At 37.0% G+C, this 21,051-nt stretch overlaps 1 protein-coding gene across 14 annotated transcripts in view; it reads right to left on the reverse strand.

Annotated features, from left to right (window-relative positions):
• Positions 1-21,051, reverse strand: part of PRRC2C (proline rich coiled-coil 2C) — a 97,807-nt gene that overhangs the window by 48,938 nt on the left and 27,818 nt on the right. For 10 of the 14 annotated variants that reach the window (XM_055419638.2, XM_055419643.2, XM_055419636.2 and 7 more), the window contains exons 2-12: positions 20,341-20,506; positions 19,272-19,449; positions 17,618-17,727; positions 16,394-16,519; positions 14,414-14,634; positions 10,378-10,460; positions 9,558-9,691; positions 9,390-9,477; positions 7,872-8,007; positions 5,300-5,353; positions 1,365-1,998 (exon numbers count right to left, since the gene is read on the reverse strand). In XM_055419638.2, coding sequence (XP_055275613.2) covers positions 1,365-1,998; positions 5,300-5,353; positions 7,872-8,007; positions 9,390-9,477; positions 9,558-9,691; positions 10,378-10,460; positions 14,414-14,634; positions 16,394-16,519; positions 17,618-17,727; positions 19,272-19,449; positions 20,341-20,452 — 1,876 coding nt within the window. In that variant the 5' untranslated portion in view covers positions 20,453-20,506. The remainder of the gene's footprint in view (positions 1-1,364; positions 1,999-5,299; positions 5,354-7,871; positions 8,008-9,389; positions 9,478-9,557; positions 9,692-10,377; positions 10,461-14,413; positions 14,635-16,393; positions 16,520-17,617; positions 17,728-19,271; positions 19,450-20,340; positions 20,507-21,051) is intronic. The other 4 variants (XM_055419642.2, XM_055419639.2, XM_055419647.2 and 1 more) reach the window with 2 other exon arrangements.

Below are 21,051 nucleotides of genomic sequence, written 5' to 3' on the forward strand. Positions count from 1 at the left end.
AAAATAAGAGCCAACTAACTGATGCAGCAAACTTCATTGCTATCTTAAGACATCTGCCACAGCTACCACTCCAAATTCAGCAACCACCAGCCAGATCATCAGCAGCAACACTGATGCAAGACTCTCTCACACCAGCAAAAAGATCATGACTCACTGAAGGGTTAGTGATGGTTAGCATTTTAAGCAATAAAGTATTACTAAGGTATGCACATACGTAAGGTATGCACATATGTATATATACACACACATATATATAGTATGTGCATATATTCATATTTCTAAACAGAATGCTGCTGCGCACTTAATAGTCTATAGAATAGTGTAAACAAGACTTTTATATGTACTGGGAAATCAAAAAATTCACATGACTTGCTTAATTTCTGTGGTCTGGAACAAACCTGCAACATCTCTGAGGTATGCCTGGCTCAAAAGAAAGGAAAGTAGGGTCTCAAAGAGATATCTGTACACTCACAGTCACATCAATATTATTCAAAATAGGTAAAACATGGAATCGACCCAAGTGTCCATCAACAGATTGGGTAAGCAAAATATGGTGTGTGTGTGCATTTATATGATGAATTAGTAGACTTAAAAAGGAAGGAAATTCTATCCTTTTTTTCTTTCACTCATGCTATAACTGATGTAACTTAAGGACATTACGATAAACAAAAATGTCAGTCACAAAAAGACAAATACTATATGATTCCACCCACACGAGGCACTGACAAGAGTTACAATCAGACCCACAGGAAAGAAGCAGAATCACCACCCAGGGGCTGGGGAGTTACTGTTTAATAGATACAGAATTTTGATTTCACAAGATGAAAGGAGTTCTGGAGATAGATGGCAGTGATAGCTCATTATGAGTGCTTTTAATATCATTTTAATAAAAAATGGTTAAGATGCTAAATTTTATGCTACATCAATTTTATCATAATAAAATAATTACAGAACAAAACCCACATTTTCAAGTACTCAATTAAAGTATCCAATTAAATTCAACCTATAAAGAAAAAACATCAATCACTTTTATTTGGATTCCGTTCCGTTCCGTTCCGTCGCTCAGTCGTGTCCGACTCTTTGCGACCCTGTGGACTGTAGCCTACCAGGCTTCTCCGTCCATGGGATTCTCCAGGCAAGAATACTGGAGTGGGTTACCGTTTCCTTCTCCAGGGTATCTTCCCGACCCAGGGATCGAACCCGGGTCTCCCGCATTGGAGGCAGACGCTTTAACCTCTGAGCCACCAGGGAAGCCCCTTATTTGGATTACATATTTTAAAAATACACAAACATTCAACATTCACGATATAAGTAATAGGAAGCCTTTTGCAAAGCTTATATAAGGACAAACAAGACTCTCATACCTTTGTTACAGTTGTTTTCACTTTCTGGTTTTTCTACCAGAGGTTCTGAAGTAGGTTCTTTGTGTTCAATTTTTTCATCCACTTTCTCTCTCTCTCTCTTCTCCAACTCACATTGCTTTTCCTGTTCTTTCATCTTTTGCAGTTCTTTTTCCTTTTCTTGCTGCCGTTCTAGCTCCTTCTCTTTTTCTTGCTTTCTTTCCTTCTCCATTTCTCTCTGTTTCTCCTGTTCTCGCTCCAGTTCTTTTTCCTTTTCCTGTTGCCTTTCCCTTTCTTTTTCCCTCTCCTTCTCTCGCTCCCGCTCTTGTTCTTTTTCAAGTTCTTTCTCACGTTCCCGTTCCTTTTCTCGTTCCTTTTCTCGCTCCCTTTCTCTAATTTCCTCTGGAGAGGGTTGTTTGTCCACTATGCCAAGCTTTTCATCCAGTCGTTTAAGTTTCTCTGCACATGCTGCTTTCCTTTGCTCTTCCATTCTTCGCTCTTCCTCTTCTCGCCGTTTACGAGCACGTTCCACTGCTGCAGAAAGTTCTGACTGTTGCCTTCTTCTTTGCTTCCATATTTCATCTTCATCGGGGACCTGCTGCTTGGCGGGGAAAGGGCCTGGTCTTCCAGGTACTGCCTGTCGGTCTGGAGGAGGATGCTGAAAATTTAAAATAAATTCTCAGATGAGTATGACAACACAGGATATATCACAGACATATATACAGCAGGAGCAAAACTCTCCACAGAATATCAGAAAATTTCCCTGAAAAACATACATATTAAATGCAAAATCAATGTGGGGAAAATAGTACACCTAGATAAGTTTCTAGTATAGTTAATCCAGCCATCTAACATTTACTAAGCATGTACCTATCTATTGTGTCAGATATTACTGCTCACTCAATATTTGTTGAGTAAAATTAGAAGCTGCCACAACATGTATTTCAAAATCTAAATTTAGAGACAAAGGAAATTTAGAATATGAGTGCTTTAGTAGTAACTGCCAGAGATGGAATGCCTAAAGAGGGAGAAAAGAAGTCCATAAAGATGCAACATGGCACCACATCTTGATCGGGGTATAGTTACAAGGAAAGAGTGGATAGTCAAACATGTTAAGTGAAGCACAAAGAGACACTGCTGCTGCTGACACGCCAGAGAAGAAATTCCTAGAAAGCAGCCTGGGGAGAGAATTCTTTTTTCTTTTTATTTTTTTAGAAGTCTATGTTTAAATAGAGATTCATATCTAGAGCCCATGGTGGAGAGGGGATCACCTGAGAGACTGAGTTTTACTGATTTAATTTTCTTTTTTTTTTTTTTGGGAGTAACTTTGGTTTTACGAACAGCAAGCAAAGTACAGAAGCAAAAATGCATTACAGGAGCATTAAGTTCTACATTAGGTCACAGCGTCTAATCTGAAATTACACCCATAATATCATTTTTCAGGATATCTGGGAAATAGTTATTTCCCAGGATGTCCGAACCATAGCTACTCTATTTTGACTTTTAATTGTAAAAAAAAAAAATTGTTTTTAATAGCCAAAGCAGATTTCACCATTAATGACGTTAGTGTTTTTCAATTGATGTGCTCTAAAATAACTACTACAAAGTCTAAAATCAATGCAAGCAACTAAGTAAAGGCAAGAAGAATGAAAAAAAGCACATGAAGAGCTGAAACATCAAGCAACTTAAAAATCTGCTTTTAAAATACTGATTTTTAATGGCTACCAGGGTGAAGAAACCTTAAAAGCCATGTAACTATTCAGAATTCCTACAAAAGAGAAAACAATGATATGGTGAAAACACTGGACTAAATACTAAAACCAACCAACCAACCAAACAAACCATGAATCCAGAACTCTACCATTTACTAACAGTGCTATCTTAGAAAAACTGCTTCATCTCTCTGGTATTGTTACTTAATCTATACCTCAAAGACAAGCTGCAAGAACAAAACAATTATATAAGCATACCTAATTTACACTGTAAACTCATGGGTTGGACATGAGTTTGAGTGAACTCCGGGAGTTGGTGATGGACAGGGAGGCCTGGCGTGCTGTGATTCATGGGGTCGCAAAGAGTCGGACACGACTGAGCGACTGAACTGAATGCATTTTTTTGAAAAGCAACTTTATTGAAGTATAATTTACATAAAATATGATGCATATATTTTAACTGTATAGTTTGATGAATTTGGACAAATGATAAACTTATGTAACTACTGCCCCATTCAACATATAGAGCATTTTTATCAGTCCTCTGTATGAATCCCTGACCCATGCAACCAGTAATCTACCTCTGTAGTATAGAGTAGTTCTGCCTTTCCTAAAATTTCACAGAAATGGATACAATGCTATGTTGTTTTGTATCCGGCTTCTGGCGCTCATGGCAGTGGTTTTGGGGTCACAGTGCGCAACAACTGTTTGTTCAATTCTACTGCTGGACACTACGGCATCAGAGGTATGCTGTTTTGTCTGTGGATGGACATACATTTGGATTGCTTCCAGTTTTTTAACTAGGAATAAGACAGCTACAGGCATTCCTGCTTAAGTATTTGTGTAAATGCATGTTTTGGTTTCCTTTAGATGAATACCCAGGAATGGAACTGCCAAGTCATATAGCAACTATGTGTTTCACTTTATAAGAAACTGCCAAACTGTTTTCCAAAGTGATTACAGGTTTTATGGCTCCATCAGCAATGTATGAATGTGTCACCTGCTCTATATCCCTGCCAACATCTGGTGCCATCAGCCTTGAAAATCCTGGATGTGTAACAAAATTTCAATGTGGTTTTATTTTTCATTTTGCTGGGAACTATTTTTTCATGTGCTTATTAGCCATCTGTATACCTTACTTTATGAAATGAATGTTCAAATCATTCTGTTGGACTTTTTGGTCTCACTGTTAAGTTGCAAGAGTTTTTAAATACATGTATGTGCACACCCCCTCCACCCAATGTAAGTTCCTTGTCAGATTGAATTACTAATATTTTTCCTGTGGTATCTTTTCTTTGCCTTAGAGATGTTTTTCAAAAATCAAACTGATCAGTCTCTTCTAATTCATGTCATTTTTGTGTTATCCAAAACATTTTGTTGGCCCAAGTTCATAAAGACTTTCTTCTACATTTTCTGCTAAATATTTTAGTTTTAGCTTGTATGTGTATAGAAATGCTACAAAGAGCATGCAGTGGTTAAAAGGAAAATGGCTAGCGCAGATGATGGTGATGGTACATGCACCTATCACAGCAGAGTGATCAGGGAAGGAAGACCTGTGAACTGTTAATATCTGTGATATCTCAAAAGCAAAATTTTAGAAGGATGGAGGGATGAAGAGATTACCTATGCTAACCGCTGCTCAGATTAAGTAAATGAATACAAGAGAACTGATTGTGGCAAGATGGAACAGTCATTACTAAACCTTGATAATAACATTTTTTCAAAGGTATACTGGGATATGAAAGTATAACTGGAGAGGGTTAATGAGAAAGTGATGGCAGTAAGTGTAAAGAACTCACTAAAACAATTTTGCCATGAAGGAGAACACAGATATAGGGAGGAAACTGGTGGTGGTGATGGGGAGGTGTCAAGTGTAGTGGAAGTTGAAGAAGGGTTGGTGTTTAAAACATTTCTTAAAGGTGAGAGACAATATTACTGGTAACTGACAAAGATGGGATCCAGGAACAAGTAGAAAGGTGGTCCTAAGGAACAAGGACAATAGAAAAAAAGAACAGGAAAGGTACTTGATTGGGAAGAACAGGTGCTTCTTATTTTCTTAGAAAAATTAGGAGCATGCTCATCAGCTGAGAAGGAAGAGGGAACGGCTAAAGAAAGAGGTGCAGCTACAAGGTAAAGTTGATAACTATTTCATAAAAATTATCAATAAGAAACACAGAACCTTTCCACTATAACAAATAGGGCAAATAATACCTACAGACCATTAACAAGCATTTAGTTAAGATTTACCTGCTGTGCAAGCAACTTTGGAGGTGGTGGCAAGTGTGATGATGGTCCACGTTCCTATTATAAAGAAAAGAATTTTTACAAAATTAGATAAAAAATATCTACTTCAAATATTTCTGACTGTAATGTTTTTCAGTGAGACCAAAAGGCTGCAAAAAGTAAAACATCATTACTGTTTCCCTTTTTAAATAAAAGTACATCAGTCCCTATAATATAACTACATTCTACAGAATCACTCAGGCATTTCAATAAGGTTACAAACACAAAATAACTTTGTTAAGAGTAGATTCTTAGTGTAAAAATTCTAGAATTGTAGCCCAAGTCATCTGGTTATGGAGAATTATGCCTTTAATTTCAAATTTTTATTTATATAGGTCCAATTCTTTTTTCCTAATGGCAGACTAAACTTTTAAAGTTTATATAAAGAAAAGAAACATCTAAAACACTGGAACCAGATATGAATGGACTATTCACTTGTTTTTATATATCAGTATCACACACATGCATATCAAGATATAGTCTATATTTTTCTGTTTGTCATTCCCAGTTAAAAGTCACACAAAATACAGGTTTTACTTAAAAATTACTTTAAAAAACCTACTTTTCCAGAATTCACAAATTTATTTTCCAATGACTCAACAATGGCTTATGAAATTCAAACTTCTGGTATAGCATATACTACTCAACAACTACTAGTTCTTACATAGTTCTCTTACTCCTCTCCGGTATCATACTGCTGGGGAGTTCATACTGTTCGGTTCAGTTCAGTTCACTTCAGTCGCTCAGTCGTGTCCGACTCTCCGCGACCCCATGAATCACAGCACGCCAGGCCTCCCTGTCCATCACCAACTCCCAGAGTTCACTCAAACTCATGGACTTCTTCATAGGGCCATGTTTTCTCCATGAAGTTTTCATACTTCTCTACTCTGAAGTAGGAATTGCTCCTTTCCCTTTTTTTTATTGGCTATTTCTTGCTTTAAGTAGCAAGTCTTTTATGAAATCTTTTACAGAGAAGTTTCTAAGAACTATGTGCACTCTATCACTGCACTGTTAGCGACTTATTTTTAACCTCCCTGAAAGCACCATTCCTCCACTTGTTTTGTATGAATTCAACAAATTCATGCTGAGTATACCATGAATTAGTAAAGGAGGCTTTCTGGAAGATAGCCACTTTAAATTCTCACATTGTAATGCAGTTCTTATTACATTTTAGAAGCAAGATCAAGTGTAGCTATTGCCCATATGCTTCCTTTAAAAAAAAAAAATTCTTCAAAATAGCTCAGCTTCATAGATTTCTTTACTCCCTAGTGTGATTTCCCTACTGGGATAACATATAATTTCACACATGAATACTAATTAAGATTTACAAAGCATTCAATAAATTCTAGAACACTTTAGCTATGTTAGTTTGGAAAAATAATTTATCCTTCCACTCCATCCTGACCAAACTGCTGTAAGAGGGAAAAGAGTGAAACTTTAGTTTCTACTTGATACTTTTAGCTACTATAGTATTGACAGTTCGCATTCATATGCAATAAATCTACGGTTTATGTCTTTTTAAGAAAAAATATATACTTTCCATTTCCTAAGTGTTTTTCCACCTTGCTTATTTAACTTATATGCAGAGTACATCATGAGGAACGCTGGGCTGGAAGAAGCACAAGCTGGAATCAAGATTGCCGGGAGAAATATCAATAACCTCAGATATGCAGATGACACTACCCTTATGGCAGAAAGTGAAGAGGAACTCAAAAGCCTCTTGATGAAAGTGAAAGAGGAGAGTGAAAAGGTTGGCTTGAAGTTCAACATTCAGAAAACAAAGATCATGGCATCTGGTCCCATCACTTCATGGGAAATAGATGGAAAAACAGTGGAAACAGTGTCAGACTTTATTTTTTTGGGCTCCAAAATCACTGCAGATGCTGATTGCAGCCATGAAATTAAAAGACGCTTGCTCCTTGGAAGGAAAGTTATGACCAACCTTGATAGTATATTAAAAAGCAGAGACATTACTTTGCCAACCAAGGTCCGTCTAGTCAAGGCAATGGTTTTTCCCGTGGTCATGTATGGATGTGAGAGTTGGACTGTGAAGAAGGCTGATCGCCGAAGAATTGATGCTTTTGAACTGTGGTGTTGGAGAAGACTCTTGAGAGTCCCTTATACTGCAAGGAGATCCAACCAGTCCATTCTAAGGGAGATCAATCCTGGATGTTCATTGGAGGGACTGATGCTAAAGCTGAAACTGCAATACTTTGGCCACCTCATGTGACGAGTTGACTCACTGGAAAAGACTCTGATGCTGGGAAAGGTTGGGGGCGGGAGGAGAAGGGGACGACGGAGAATGAGATGGCTGGATGGCATCACCGACTCTGTGGACATGAGTTTGAGTGTACTCCGGGAGTTGGTGATGGACAGGGAGGCCTGGCGTGCTGTGATTCATGGGGTCGCGGAGAGTTGGACACGACTGAGCGACTGAACTGAACTGACTGAAGTGTTTTTCCAACTCTATGATTATAAGATTAATTCATCCTTGTCCCTTATCTGCAGTGACAAGAATCTCATGATTACCACAAACCTGATTAAATGGCGGTCCTTTCCCATAGGGACCTTTTGCTACTGATGGCTGGGTAGGTATCTGAGAAGATGATTTGGTGTTGGAAACTTCATCTGGTTCTTTTCGGTTTTCAGATGCTTTTGAACATTGATCCTCACTGAAGAATCAAAACCCAAATGATAAGACATTACTTTCATACAGTTTAGGGGAAAAATGTATCAAGGAATGAGGTGGCTTTTTAATTGAGCAGTGCTAATTTATTCATTCAAGAAATATACACTATTATCTACAATGTGATGGGGCCTAGGCTTGGCCAGATGATCACAAGATATAAGATGCAATAGAGTACTTGTCAAATACAGACACTCACACTTGACACACAATATGATTCCATCATTTTCTATTATTCTCACCCAAAACTCTCATCTGGATGCAACTAATACTTTAGATAATGAATTAATGTATTCTCATTTACTCTAATTTGTTCTGATTTAATGAAAAAGAGCAATCAAGCTATAGTATTTTAAAAGTAACGACAAATCACAGGCATCTCACAGCTGATCATCAAACAGCAATGTTTACAACATTATGGCTGAAAAACTATACCGATGTGTACATGCAAACTCCTGTTTAAGAGCCCAATTTTTATGCTTTATGACCCAAATATTCCTGACCTCGCTGCCTTGATGTTTAAAAAAAAAAAAAAGAGGAAAAGCTCCCATTTCCCAAGAACTTATTGCTCCTTGCTAAGTTTAAAAAAATCAAAGACTTGAAGCAGCTGTTGTAACCCAAGTAATTTTTCTCCAATTTTATAAATATGGATCAGGTCAAGCAAGTAACAAGTTTTAAGTGATCCCTGATACTGTCTCTCAAAGTATGTCCATTAGATGACAAGCATGTATGTAGTTTTTAACTTCGTATTTTGTACTGGGTATAGCCAATTAACAAACAATGTTGTGACAGTTTCAAGTGAACGGGTTAGGGACTCAGCCATATAAACAGCTTCTTTTTAAAAAATAAGTTATTTTCTTTAGAAACATCAGACCCTTAATTTCTTGATTATTCATACTTTGAAAATTTGGCTCTTCAATCACCTTCCCACTCAGTAAAAATCCTCGGAGTAGAATGTAGAAATTCTATAAGCAGGGAGGAAATACCTATTAATGAAAACTCTTGGCATAAATGGCTCATGTGGGACTTCCCTGGTGGTCCAGTGGTTAAGAATCCAACTGCCACTGCAGGGGACATGGACTCACTTCCTGGATTCCCTGGTCCAGGAAGATTCCACATGCCAAGAGGCAACTAAGCCCATAGGCCATAACTACAGAAGCACGCACTCTCCAGATCCCGTGCTCCGCATCAAAAGTTGCCACCACAAAGAGAAGTCCGTGCACGACTACAGAATAGCCCCTACTCACCACAACTGGAGAAAGCCTGTGAGCAACAAAGATCCAGTGCAGGAAAACATAAAATTAAATAAATGCTCCATGTTACATTAACAAATTCACACTATTATTAGTAACAGATATCACAACTTACCTGCTGTTTTCTTTAGGACTACTACTTCCTTGTTCATCATCATCACTGAAATTCAGCTGTTCTGTATAATCCACTTCCATCTGAGCACCTATTAAATTAAGGAGAACTCAGACTGACTGTTTCAAAGTGTATAAAATCTAAAAGTGCTTTATTAATCTTGTCTCCTACCTGCCCAACCTTCGTCAGCTTCAGCATCTAGGTTATCAAATTTATCAAGCTCCTTCAGTTCTGACGCACTAAGGATGGAGGGACGTTCAGGCTCAGAGGCCCATGAAGGAGGTGGGCCTCTTCCTCGAAGGCCTCTAAGCAGTGACAGGTTATGAGGTAAAAAGGATACTAAGTTTTAATGATACTAAATTAGGAAAATAGTAAAAGATTGGAATTTACTTAATTTCACTTCAACATTAGTGCTTTCTACATGGTGATACACAAAGTATTCTGCACTGACATGTGTATGAAGAGACTGTAAGATTAACACATAAATTTAAGACAATACATAATGATATTTTTTATGCAGATATTTAACAGCAAAATTTTCAAAGATTTAAAATAAAACAAATATACATTAGATGTCTATATGGCTAAGAGTACTACTCATCTGAAAATAAAGAACTTGAAGGAAAATCATCATTCAGGAGGCTGCTCAAGGTTTACAATTAAGGAAAAAAAGAATGGGGGTTACAAGCGTCATGGAAGGAAGAAGGAGTAAACAAGTGCCATCCATTTCGGGGGCCACAATTTTCAGTTTTCAGAATTTTATGTCAAGTGATTTAATGTTTTACAAGATTATTTATGTTTTAGAAGATTAAAGTATTTTTGTTCTATCTTGATGAAAGTTAACCAATTACTTGTTGATGACAAATGTACCTTGAGGACAGAATAAAAAATCCCCACGATTTACTCAACCTCTTGAAAATCTTAACAAGCATATATACATATACATACATATATATATACCCTGCAAACTTTAATCATTTAATAGTCTTACTTGTTTGTTTCAGACAAAGAAGGTGGAAACCTCATGGGACCATGTAGAGGAGGATAGGCCATCCTAGGATACTGCTGAAACATCTGTATAAAGCAAACAAAAATTGGTAAATTTAGCTACTCAGTTATTAAAAAAAAAAAAGTTACCCCTAAGCCCAAGTCTGTCTAGTCAAGACTATGGTTTATCCAGTGGTCATGTATGGATGTGAGAGTTGGACTGTGAAGAAAGCTGAGCGCCAAAGAATTGATGCTTTTGAACTCCAGCACTGTGGTGCTGGAGAAGACTCTTGAGAGTCCCTTGGACTGCAAGGAGATCCAACCAGTCCATTCTAAAGGAGATCAATCCTGGATGTTCACTGGAAGGACTGATGCTAAAGCTGAAACTCCAATACTTTGGCCACCTAATGCGACGAATTGACTCACTGGAAAAGACTCTGATGCTGGGAAGGATTGGGGGCGGGAGGAGAAGGGGACGACTGAGAATGAGATGGCTGGATGGCATCACCGACTTGATGGACATGAGTTTGAGTGAACTCCGGGAGTTGGTGATGGACAGGGAGGCCTGGCATGCTGTGATTCATGGGGTCGCAGAGTCAGACACGACTGAGCAACTGAACTGAACTGAATCCTGAAATTATAATACACAGAAATGATTAAAATAAATAGCACTGTGAATATAGAATTTTATCTACTGGTATAGATTATCATTCACTGTCAATAATAAGCCATTTATAAAATTACTGCTTCTACCAAGTCATTACAAAGATGTAAGAACTAGGACACACCGTATTAAGAACTTCTGTTATCTCATTAACAAAATTACATTTTAACTGTGCACGCAATTGAAAATATAACAAACACAACATGCATGCACCTCAGAAAACTTATTTTCTTAACCAAGTTTAAAGATGTGAAAGGATACAATGTGAAACCTCATCCTAATGCAAGAGTGGATTAACTGAGAGCAGATTTGTTGGTCAAGAACTCAGTTCCGATATAAGGATAGCCCATAACCCGAGAAAGGTGAGGGAGGAAGTGGGCAGGCAGCTAATTGAGGAATTTTCTATGGGTAGGGCATAAGTGGATTTTGAATCAAGTTATTACATAGATAGTAGTTACATACAAAGGACCAAAGATCATGCTCTCCATGGGAACTTGGCTCTGTGAATTTGACTTTAGGAGAATTTGTAAGATAGAGTATGAAGAAAACTAGTAAATACCAAGGGAATTAGCCTATGATTTATAAGGGAAGAAATGTCAAGCAGTGCTTGGTTACTTACTCTGCATATATCCAGGTTAAATTATGTTTTAAAAAAATGAAATTGTATTACCTTAAATACATAACTTATATCCTGGAATGGATTAGTTTTTCTTTAAAACACAAAAAAAACAATAGATGAGGAAATTACTTCATACTTGAAGAAAAGCTATGCTTATATGATTGTGTTATGTAAAGAAGAAATTTCTAAGCAGGGTTGAAGCAAAAGTTAATTAAGATAAGCAACAGTTGAAACTCAACTGGGGAAGCTTTGTGTTTGGGGAATACTCCAGATAATTTTCTGTTCCATCCCACTTCCACAATGAAATTAGCAAATAGATAATTGGAGGCAAATGGTCACAGGTTAAGTTGCATTAGATCTTTCTGCTGATTACTTAGGCATAGATATTAATTCATGTGGTGTTAAATGTTTAAAATTTAGGAATTTGCCTCAAAAACATTGTAGAAACAACTGTAAGTTCTCAATATATAATATTTTTAAAAATGTTTGTTTAGTGAAACACTTCATTTGAATAAATTCATTGATGAAATTGGTAACAAAGCTCACTTGATCTTCCCTCTTAACTTCCCTTATTCCACCCCCACATCTGGAAATTCAGGGGTCCTTGAAGCACAACTTGAAAAATACCAGGAGACAAGTGCTGCCACTACTAAGTCGCTTTCAGTCGTGTCCGACTCTGTGTGACCCCATAGACAGAAGCCCACCAGGCTCCCCTGTCCCTGGGATTCTCTAGGCAAGAACACTGGAGTGGGTTGCCATCTCCTTCTCCAATGCATGAAAGTGAAAGTGAAGTCGCTCAGTTGTGTCCGACTCTTCGCAACCCCACGGACTGCAGCCTGCCGGGCTCCTCCGTCCATGAGATTTTCCAGGCAAGAGTACTGGAGTGGGGTGCCATTGCCTTCTCCGCAGGAGACAAGTATTTGGATGCATATCATTACTCAACGTCAGGTTAGCACTTAAGACTGATCTTATTATACACCCCAATTTTTAAAGAAAATATTCAACAAGCAATTGTATTAATAATTTATTTCCCTCTTCAGTTCAGTCGCTCAGTCGTGTCCGATTCTTTGCGACCCCATGATTTAATCACAGCACGCCAGGCCTCCCTGTCCATCACCAACTCCTGGAGTTCACTCAAACTCATGTCCATTGAGTCGGTGATGCCATCCAGCCATCTCATTCTCTGTCGTCCCCCTCATTCTCTGTCGTCCCCGTCTCCTCCCACCCCCAATCCCTCCCAGCATCAGACTCTTTTTCAGTGAGTCAACTCATTGCATGAGGTGGCCAAAGTATTGGAGTTTCAGCTTTAGCATCAGTCCTTCCAATGAACACCCAGGATTGATCTTTAGAATGGACTGGTTGGATCTCCTTGCAGTACAAGGGACTCGCAAGGGTCTTCTAATGGTTATATAAAATGTATATTTTACCTTAGAATGGTTAAATAAAATGTATATTTATTTACTTGAACTCATGTAACTCACCATGTAATTTCACAGTAGACTGAGAGTAAACAAAAAGAGGGCAACAAATTTATAGGAAATATGGGGATCAGAAGTATATATAGTAATATATACTTTAAAAATTAAATTTCCCCTGCCACGCTTAGGTTCTTTTTTTGAGGTGGGGGGTGCAATGTGTGGCATGTGGAATCTAATTCGCTGACCAGAGATCGAACCTGTGCCCCCTGCACTGGGAGTGTGGAACCACTGAACTGCCAGGGAAGTCCCCTCAGAAATATATATTAAATGAAACTACAAGGACAGAATCAGCAAAATCCAGACTATGAGAAACTCCACAGGATAACAAACTGTAATAGATATGCTCCAAAGAAAATAACAGATGGAGGAAAAGAGGTACCCATAGATAATAAAATTGCTAAGAAAAATATCAACCAATATCAAGAATAGATGGTATCTAGATCCTAATTAAGAGATAACCAGGGAAACTGGAAAAATGACTTAGTATTAAAAAAAAATTTTTTTAGGTGTGATAAAGGCACCGTGAGTTTTCCCCTAGTCTTTCTCTTTTAAAATCTAATCTAAAATATATATGGGTGAGATGATATTACCTATGATTTGTTTAGTAATCCCAAGTGGTGAGAAATGTAAGCGAAACAAGATGTACCACAAATTGATAATTGTTGAAGATGTATGGCATATACGGGAGGAAGAAAGTTCATGCTTTCTTCTAACCATTTCTGTTTTTGAATGTTAAAATACTTCATTATAAAAAGATTTTAAAAACACTTAAAGGTATATTAATAAAAACTTTAGAACTAAAGTAGGTATTAACCTTTTTTGTGCCATGAACAACCCCTTTAGCAGTCCAATAAATCCTATGGACCTCATCTCATAAAAATGTTTTTTAAATGCATAATTGAAAACACAGGATTACTAAAAAATTAATTATACTAAAATTCTTGTCACCATGATATCTAAAAAACAAAATTTGTGATACAGTAACATGCATGCTTCAATAAGTAACAATAATAACTATTTTGAAGTTATGCTGAGTATAAAAATATTTGCAGTATCTTAAAATAATGTAATGTTATATGAAAATACCTATGATGCCTATTAAGGGTAAAACTCAGGTACTGCTGTGATTGATTCCTAAATTCATAATCAATGGAAATGTTAATTTTTAGTTAGATGTTAATGAAAATAAAGACCTAAACTTTTCCCCATTCCAATTCTTTCCTTGGTATCCAGATCAAAAACCTCTTATTTAACCCCTTGCTGATTCAACAATACTCACATAAGGAGGCATCATAGCTCTGTACTGGGAAGCAAGGGCAGGCTGTTGTCCATTCAGTTTAGCCTGTGGAGGACCACAAGCTATCCTCTTTTCCACCACTTTGAGGATATCACTTTGCTCTGATGTTCCAGCTGTGCTTTCATCCTGGCCAGGCTTTTCATCTTGGTCAGATGTTAAAGACGAACTAGCAGATTTACCACCATCTCTCCAACAAGCAACATCTGGTATGAAGAGAGATAGGAAAATAAGAAAACAAAGAAAATCTCAAAATGGACCAGAGTGAAACCAAGTGAGACATATTTCAAGAATATTTAAGCAAGTAAGCACAGTGAAGGAACAGTAAAGTCTAATCTACTCTGTACTAGAAATCAAGTAAGCATAGTGAAGGAACAGTGAAAGTCTAATCTAGGCTGTACTAGATACCAAGGCTTTGAAGGTATTTAGGTAGTCAGAGCAGTGACTTCCAAAGTAGGATATACCTCAGAGGGTACCTCCAGAAGCAAACACTGGGGTTGGGGAAGAAAATATCAGGAACTCCCTATCAAGTGTCACCAGTTTTTGGTAACAGAGATTAAAATCACAGTTCTACCAGAGCAGTCCTGAGGGAAGGGAGTTCTATAACCCAAAAGGACTGATAGTGACGTATGCTCTTATTCATTTTCCATCTATCACTGCCTATTACATGTGCCCAACTGCACAGATTTAGTGTCTGTGTAACCTGATTCAACTACACGTAACCAAATAAAACAGATAATTGGTTTTACAAGGAAACCCTGTTTGGCTCAAGTGGTCTCTATCTCCTTCTATTCACACCCTGTGTAGTCCAAGCTCAACTGTGTACCAGGATTGGTCTGTGTAACCTGTAGAGTAATACAGATGTGTTGGCGGTCTTCTCTGAAAATAGGCTATGAAAGCCTAGGGGTTTCCATCTTGGGTGAGAGATGTTTGTCTGTCCCTCCTTATTTTTTCTAAGGAAGTCATGTTGTGAGCTGCCCACACACAAATGAGCCACGAGAGAGCTTGACACAGCAGTCCTAGTCAAGTCAGCATCACATGAGGGCTTCACTGTAATTTTGATGAGAGAGAACCAACAAAACCTGAGGAAGAACCCCCAGCTAAGTGGCTGCCAGATTCCTAACCCTCAGAGACTGAAATGTCCACTTCAATTTGTTATCTTAGGCTGCCAAATATATTACACAACAACAGATAACTGGTGAAAAGAAACTAAACAAGAAAATAGTGGAGTTGACACTATTCCTAATATAAACTCATCAACCACATAACAATAATTAAAAATAAAAATTATATTAAAAAAAAAAGATTATCTACTCAGATCTAACAAGAAATGAGCCAAAGAAATACAAAATGTATCAGGTTATAAAATAACATGGATTTGTAACTATTCCTGTAAAGAGGAATACCCTGTAGGGTCCAGGGTCCTATGAGATATCTGGTAACATTATGAATCCAACATAACTAATAAGACATTTTAAAATCTCTCAAAGATTTTACATTTCTATTTTTAGTTTCTGCTTTATAATGCATATAATACAGTATCTCTTACTATCCAAACTGATTAGCTCCTCAGTTTGAATTCAGAAAGCAAGGGATCCCTGAATATGAGCAGAAAGCAAATGAATGGACATAATTTATACATAAACATTTTCATATTGGGGAGGTTTGCTAAAAATTTTTACTATTGTAAAAATAACCAAATACTGATGTAAGTTCCCTAGTCATTTTGTTAAAATGCTAACTTTTGATTTAGTAGGTTGGGTGTGAGCCCCAAGACACATACTTCCAACAAGTTCTCAAGTTAAACTGATGCGGTTCATGTAAAACCATACTTGAGTGGCAATCAACTATAGTTACTGTCTGCCTTTTCAAACTACATACAACAGCAGCAGGCAGGGGGTTGTATCAAAACAGAACACAAACATAATCTCACTCTAAACTTTTATTAAGAGAAAATATTCTTACTTGGTGGGCGTAAACTGGGTCCAGGTCCATAATTGTCATCATTTGCTTCTTTTTCCTTTTTTTCCTGATCCCCAGCTGCCTGTAAGCTGGGAAATTCTTGTTGGAAATGACTATTCACCTGGATTCCTACACATTAAAACAAACAAACAAACAAAAAAACAGGAAGATACTGAAGATAATTCAAAAACCCTCCCAGGATAGAGCTCTCTCCTCTTTTTGGTAATTTATTCCACACTGCAATGGTGACTGTTCATATCCATAAAACTGTCAATTTATCTAGAATTAGAATCCCTTGGAAAGTTAATGAACAGCCATGAGGAGAAAAAAAAAAAATCTGAGAAAGGAATCTGCCAGACATTGTTCTGGCAGACTCATTAAAATTGGTACAGCAAATGAGGAGAGTTTCACTTCTGTTTCTCTTTTATTATGACTCCTTTCATTTTCAACACAAGTTAACTTTTTTTTTGCTAATAAACAACACTAAAAATCAGTTCAAACAACATTACTGAAACAGAATTTATGAATCAACACTACAAATATGGTGAGGCTAAGATGTTTTTGTTTAACTGCTGAGATACTGATGGCACCTCACTATCCACTCATTTGCCTATCTACCTGCCTGCCTATTTATTTTATACTTCCATAAAGTAAAAGAACTGATTTATTAGCTTGAGGGCCTAGATGGGTTTCTCTATGTAATGTTTTACAGATATGTTTACAAGTGGGGAAATTAAATTTTGTTAGGGAGTCCATCATTCCTAGTGGGGAAAGAAGTATTACAGCTACTGTGCTTTATGGCTATTCTCCTAGATCTTCTCTACCGTGGAAACTGGGAGTAGCATGCTTGAAACAGAAAAGGTTGAAGGGCACGGATGGAGATTAATATGGTTTACAACAATCAACATTAATGTCTGGGTATTTTCTGTCTCAGAATTGAAGGCACAAGATTATGTCTGGTTACAGAGGGTAAAGACAGAGTAATGTGGGGCTTGGGGTATCTTAAAGACTACTTCTTTGATTCCTATTACTGGCTCATATATAGGTCTCAACACTGAAACTTAACTAGCCCAAGAGATTTTTTAAAAAGATCTTTTAAGGGTCTAATAATATCTTTTGACAGTGTTCTCTGCCCCTGCCAAAACAGTATAATTTGTCCCTTATCTTCTGTATGGCTGTTCAGTAACTATCAAGCCTAACCAGTTTCCCCAGCTAACGTCTACTTACCATCTCCTTGCCCACCTTGCTTGTTACTGGCCCATGATTTGGGAGCAGGTGCTACTTCTGGGGGAGCTGCAACCCCAGGTTTTGGTTGTGCTGGTGGAACTTCTGGTGCTCTTAAAAAAATATGAATCCATTATTTCAGATATTGTATGTTTAAACAAATTAAATATTGCACTTAAGCTAAATCTGTATACAAATGATTTTGGCTACGTATTTACTCAGATGCACCCCCCATGCTTTCCCTCTGCAACATTCCTTTAAGTGAAGTACAGCTATTTTTGTCTTCTTTTATTTCTACCCTTGAATAACCCAAGGAGATGACAGCTTTGTTTTTAATTTTAGAAGGAAAAGAAGGGAAGAGGGAAGGAAGATAGAGAGAAAAAATAGAAGCACTCATTATTGAACATAGCTACCAAAAATTACTTTTGAAGAAGTAAACATTTATAGTTAGAAATAACATTATAGGCATACATACAGTCTGGACTGGTGGGATTAGCCAGGAGCTAAGGCTAATTAATAAACAAGCTCTCCATTCAGTAGTCAATAGGTTCACCACTACATATTACTGTTAATCAAAAGAAGTCATAGCAACCTGTCTGATGTGTCCCCATGAGTAAAAGGTTTTATAAGGGTCTACAGTTTCAACTGACATCCCTGGTGGCTCAGATGGTAAAGCGTCTGCCTACAATGCGGGAGACCTGGGTTTGATCCCTGGGTCGGCAAGATCCTCTGGAGAAGGAAATGGCAACTCACTCCAGTACCCTTGCCTGGAAAATCCCATGGATGGAGGAGTGTGGCAGACTACAGTCCATGGGGTAGCAAAGAGTAGGACATGACTGAGCGACTTCACTTTCACAGTTTCATTCAATCCTTGCAATGAGTTAAGGCTTAAAAATGAAACAGTTAACAGACTTAAGAAATGCAATATATTTCTGGTATACTCAGACATAAAACTGCCTTGCTACTACAAAATAATTCTATTAACTAAGAAACAGAGAACAGTAAGCCTTTGATAAGCTTCACCCAAGTAGTAGCATTTATCATATAAAGCTCCCCAGAATACAGAGCTTTAGTTAATAGTTTTAGACAAAAAGTATCAAGTACTCATTTTCTTATTTTTAAAAATTACCACTACTTGGCTTGGTCGTTCAATAAACCAAGAGCCCTGAATAATTCTTGACACAGAATACTAAATATTTACTGAATGAATTATGATTAAGAGGGACATTACTAATTCCATGCCAGTTTTCTTGTTAATTCTTTATTCATTCAAATAGTATTACTTGATTACCTATGATGTACATCACGTAGTTTCAAGAACGAGGCAGACAGAAACTCTAAGCTTTGTGGAAATTATTGAACAGAATCAACTCTTAAATCATAGAAAGAGAATGCCTGATTTGGTGAGGAATAGGAGGGAGCCTAACACAGTGTACGATAAAAGGAAAGTTGCGTTCCGTCATCTGTTCTACCCTGACACCTGAAAATACTGCCACTAAACCCACTCACAGTAAAAATTACACAAGAGTTGACTATATCTAAAACATTTTAAAGGGCATGATATATGTAATACACACAGCATAACACCAAGCACATAGAAGGGACTCAAACATAAAGAATGGGGAATGATTTAATTTTTTAGTAGACTTTGACTTACTTTTCTTCTTCGTGTTGCTCTTGTTTTGATGCCCATCCTGTGCCGTCTTTAGGTACAATATTCACATTAGGATCATTGCCTTTGTTTTCTGCTTTGAGACTTGGGAGGTTAGCAGGTGGAGGCATACGCCGAGAAATACCAACTTTTCCAAGACTCTGTAATCCATGGCGAGCTGCAACTAAAGATCAGTAACATCAACTTTCTTAGTAACTATTTTATTCTTAAAACAACACAAAAGACAACAGGAATTAATGGAATCTTGAGTTATTATTTTCTAATACTTTAAGAAAAAAATTTTAAAACTAAGCCACAAACCTGCAACATAACCCAAGGTAGAAGCCGTATTTAAATTAACTATCAAGTCACTGAACAGATGCTTGAAAAATTCTAACAGCTGAACTAATTCTATAAACTGCAAAAAAGAAAACACTGACAGTGCTGTTTTGTACTTTTTTCCAAGGAACTGATTTTAAACTTAAAACTTCGTCTGTGAAACAATAAATATGATATAAAACAATCTCACAGACATATAGGACAGACCTGTGGTTGCCCAGGGGAAGTGGGTAAAATGGGAGTTTGGGATCAGCAAATGCAAACTAGTATATATAGAATGGATAAACAAAGTCCTACTGTATTCAATATACTGTGATAAATCATAATGGAAAAAGAATATTAAAAAATGTATACGTATAACTGAATCACTTTGCTATACAGCACAAATTAACAAACACTGTAAATCAACTACACTTGATTAAAATAATTTCAGCATTATACCTATTAATCTCATTAACCAAGTCTCCCCTTTGGAACCATAAAATTTAACTTATTTTCTGCTGACAACAAACTGGAAAAAAATAAACATATTTAAAAACACTTATAAACTTTTAACTTTAAAAACTTCATATCCCCTCAAAGATATGTATGTACATAAAAAGCCCAATACAAACAGGGCTGCTTTAACACAGGTTTGCCTAGATCCTAACAGCAACAGCTCTAGTATGTCACTTAGAGTAATAAAATGACTCCATGAAAATTATAAAAAACATAAAAGCCACTTGATTTTACTCACCTGTGGTTTTCTGAGTTTCTAATGATTTACCCTTGTAAGTATTAAATAAACTGAGTGTCGCATACTTTTTCCCATCCTTTGCTTTTGTGCTCTGGCCTGACTTCTCCGACATTTCGGTGGAAACTCATCGAGTCTAGAACCTTCTGCCACACCCCTTAAAATCAGTCTGTAAGATTAACAGAAGAAAGAGAAATAAAGAGGAACATTTTAGAATTAGTTTACTAAAAACTGAGTAAATTCAAATGTTCACAGAAATTCTGAAAAGTAAAAATAAGAAGTTACATCAATCTTTAATAACTCACATTAATAATAATTTCATGAGCCTGTTTAATACTGTAAAATTCCAACAACCAACATGTGACAAAGTTAAACAAAATAAACTGCCACGTGCTTGGTGAGTATATTATTTATGGTTTGTAACCACTTAACTGTTCTATAGAGAATAAGGGTTTTAAGCCATACTGAGATGAATAGTTGAACTACAGTTAATCGATGGAGACTGTCTATTTAATAAACAAATATTATTCAACTTAATAGGACTGAGATGACTGGCATGATCAGCTTACACATATGGAATCCAAACATGACAGAAGGATAACATCCTTTTCTTATAAACTGCATGGCTGTGTTTTCAGGCAATATGTGTCTAATAAGAATCTATTTGTTTAACAGTCTAGAATAGAAAGAACATTCTATTTTCTCTGCATTCTG

The sequence above is a fragment of the Moschus berezovskii genome, chromosome 17 (assembly GCF_049115385.1).
Source record: "Moschus berezovskii isolate FMDL1 chromosome 17, NW_MosBer_1.0, whole genome shotgun sequence".
Lineage (NCBI taxonomy): Eukaryota > Metazoa > Chordata > Mammalia > Artiodactyla > Moschidae > Moschus > Moschus berezovskii.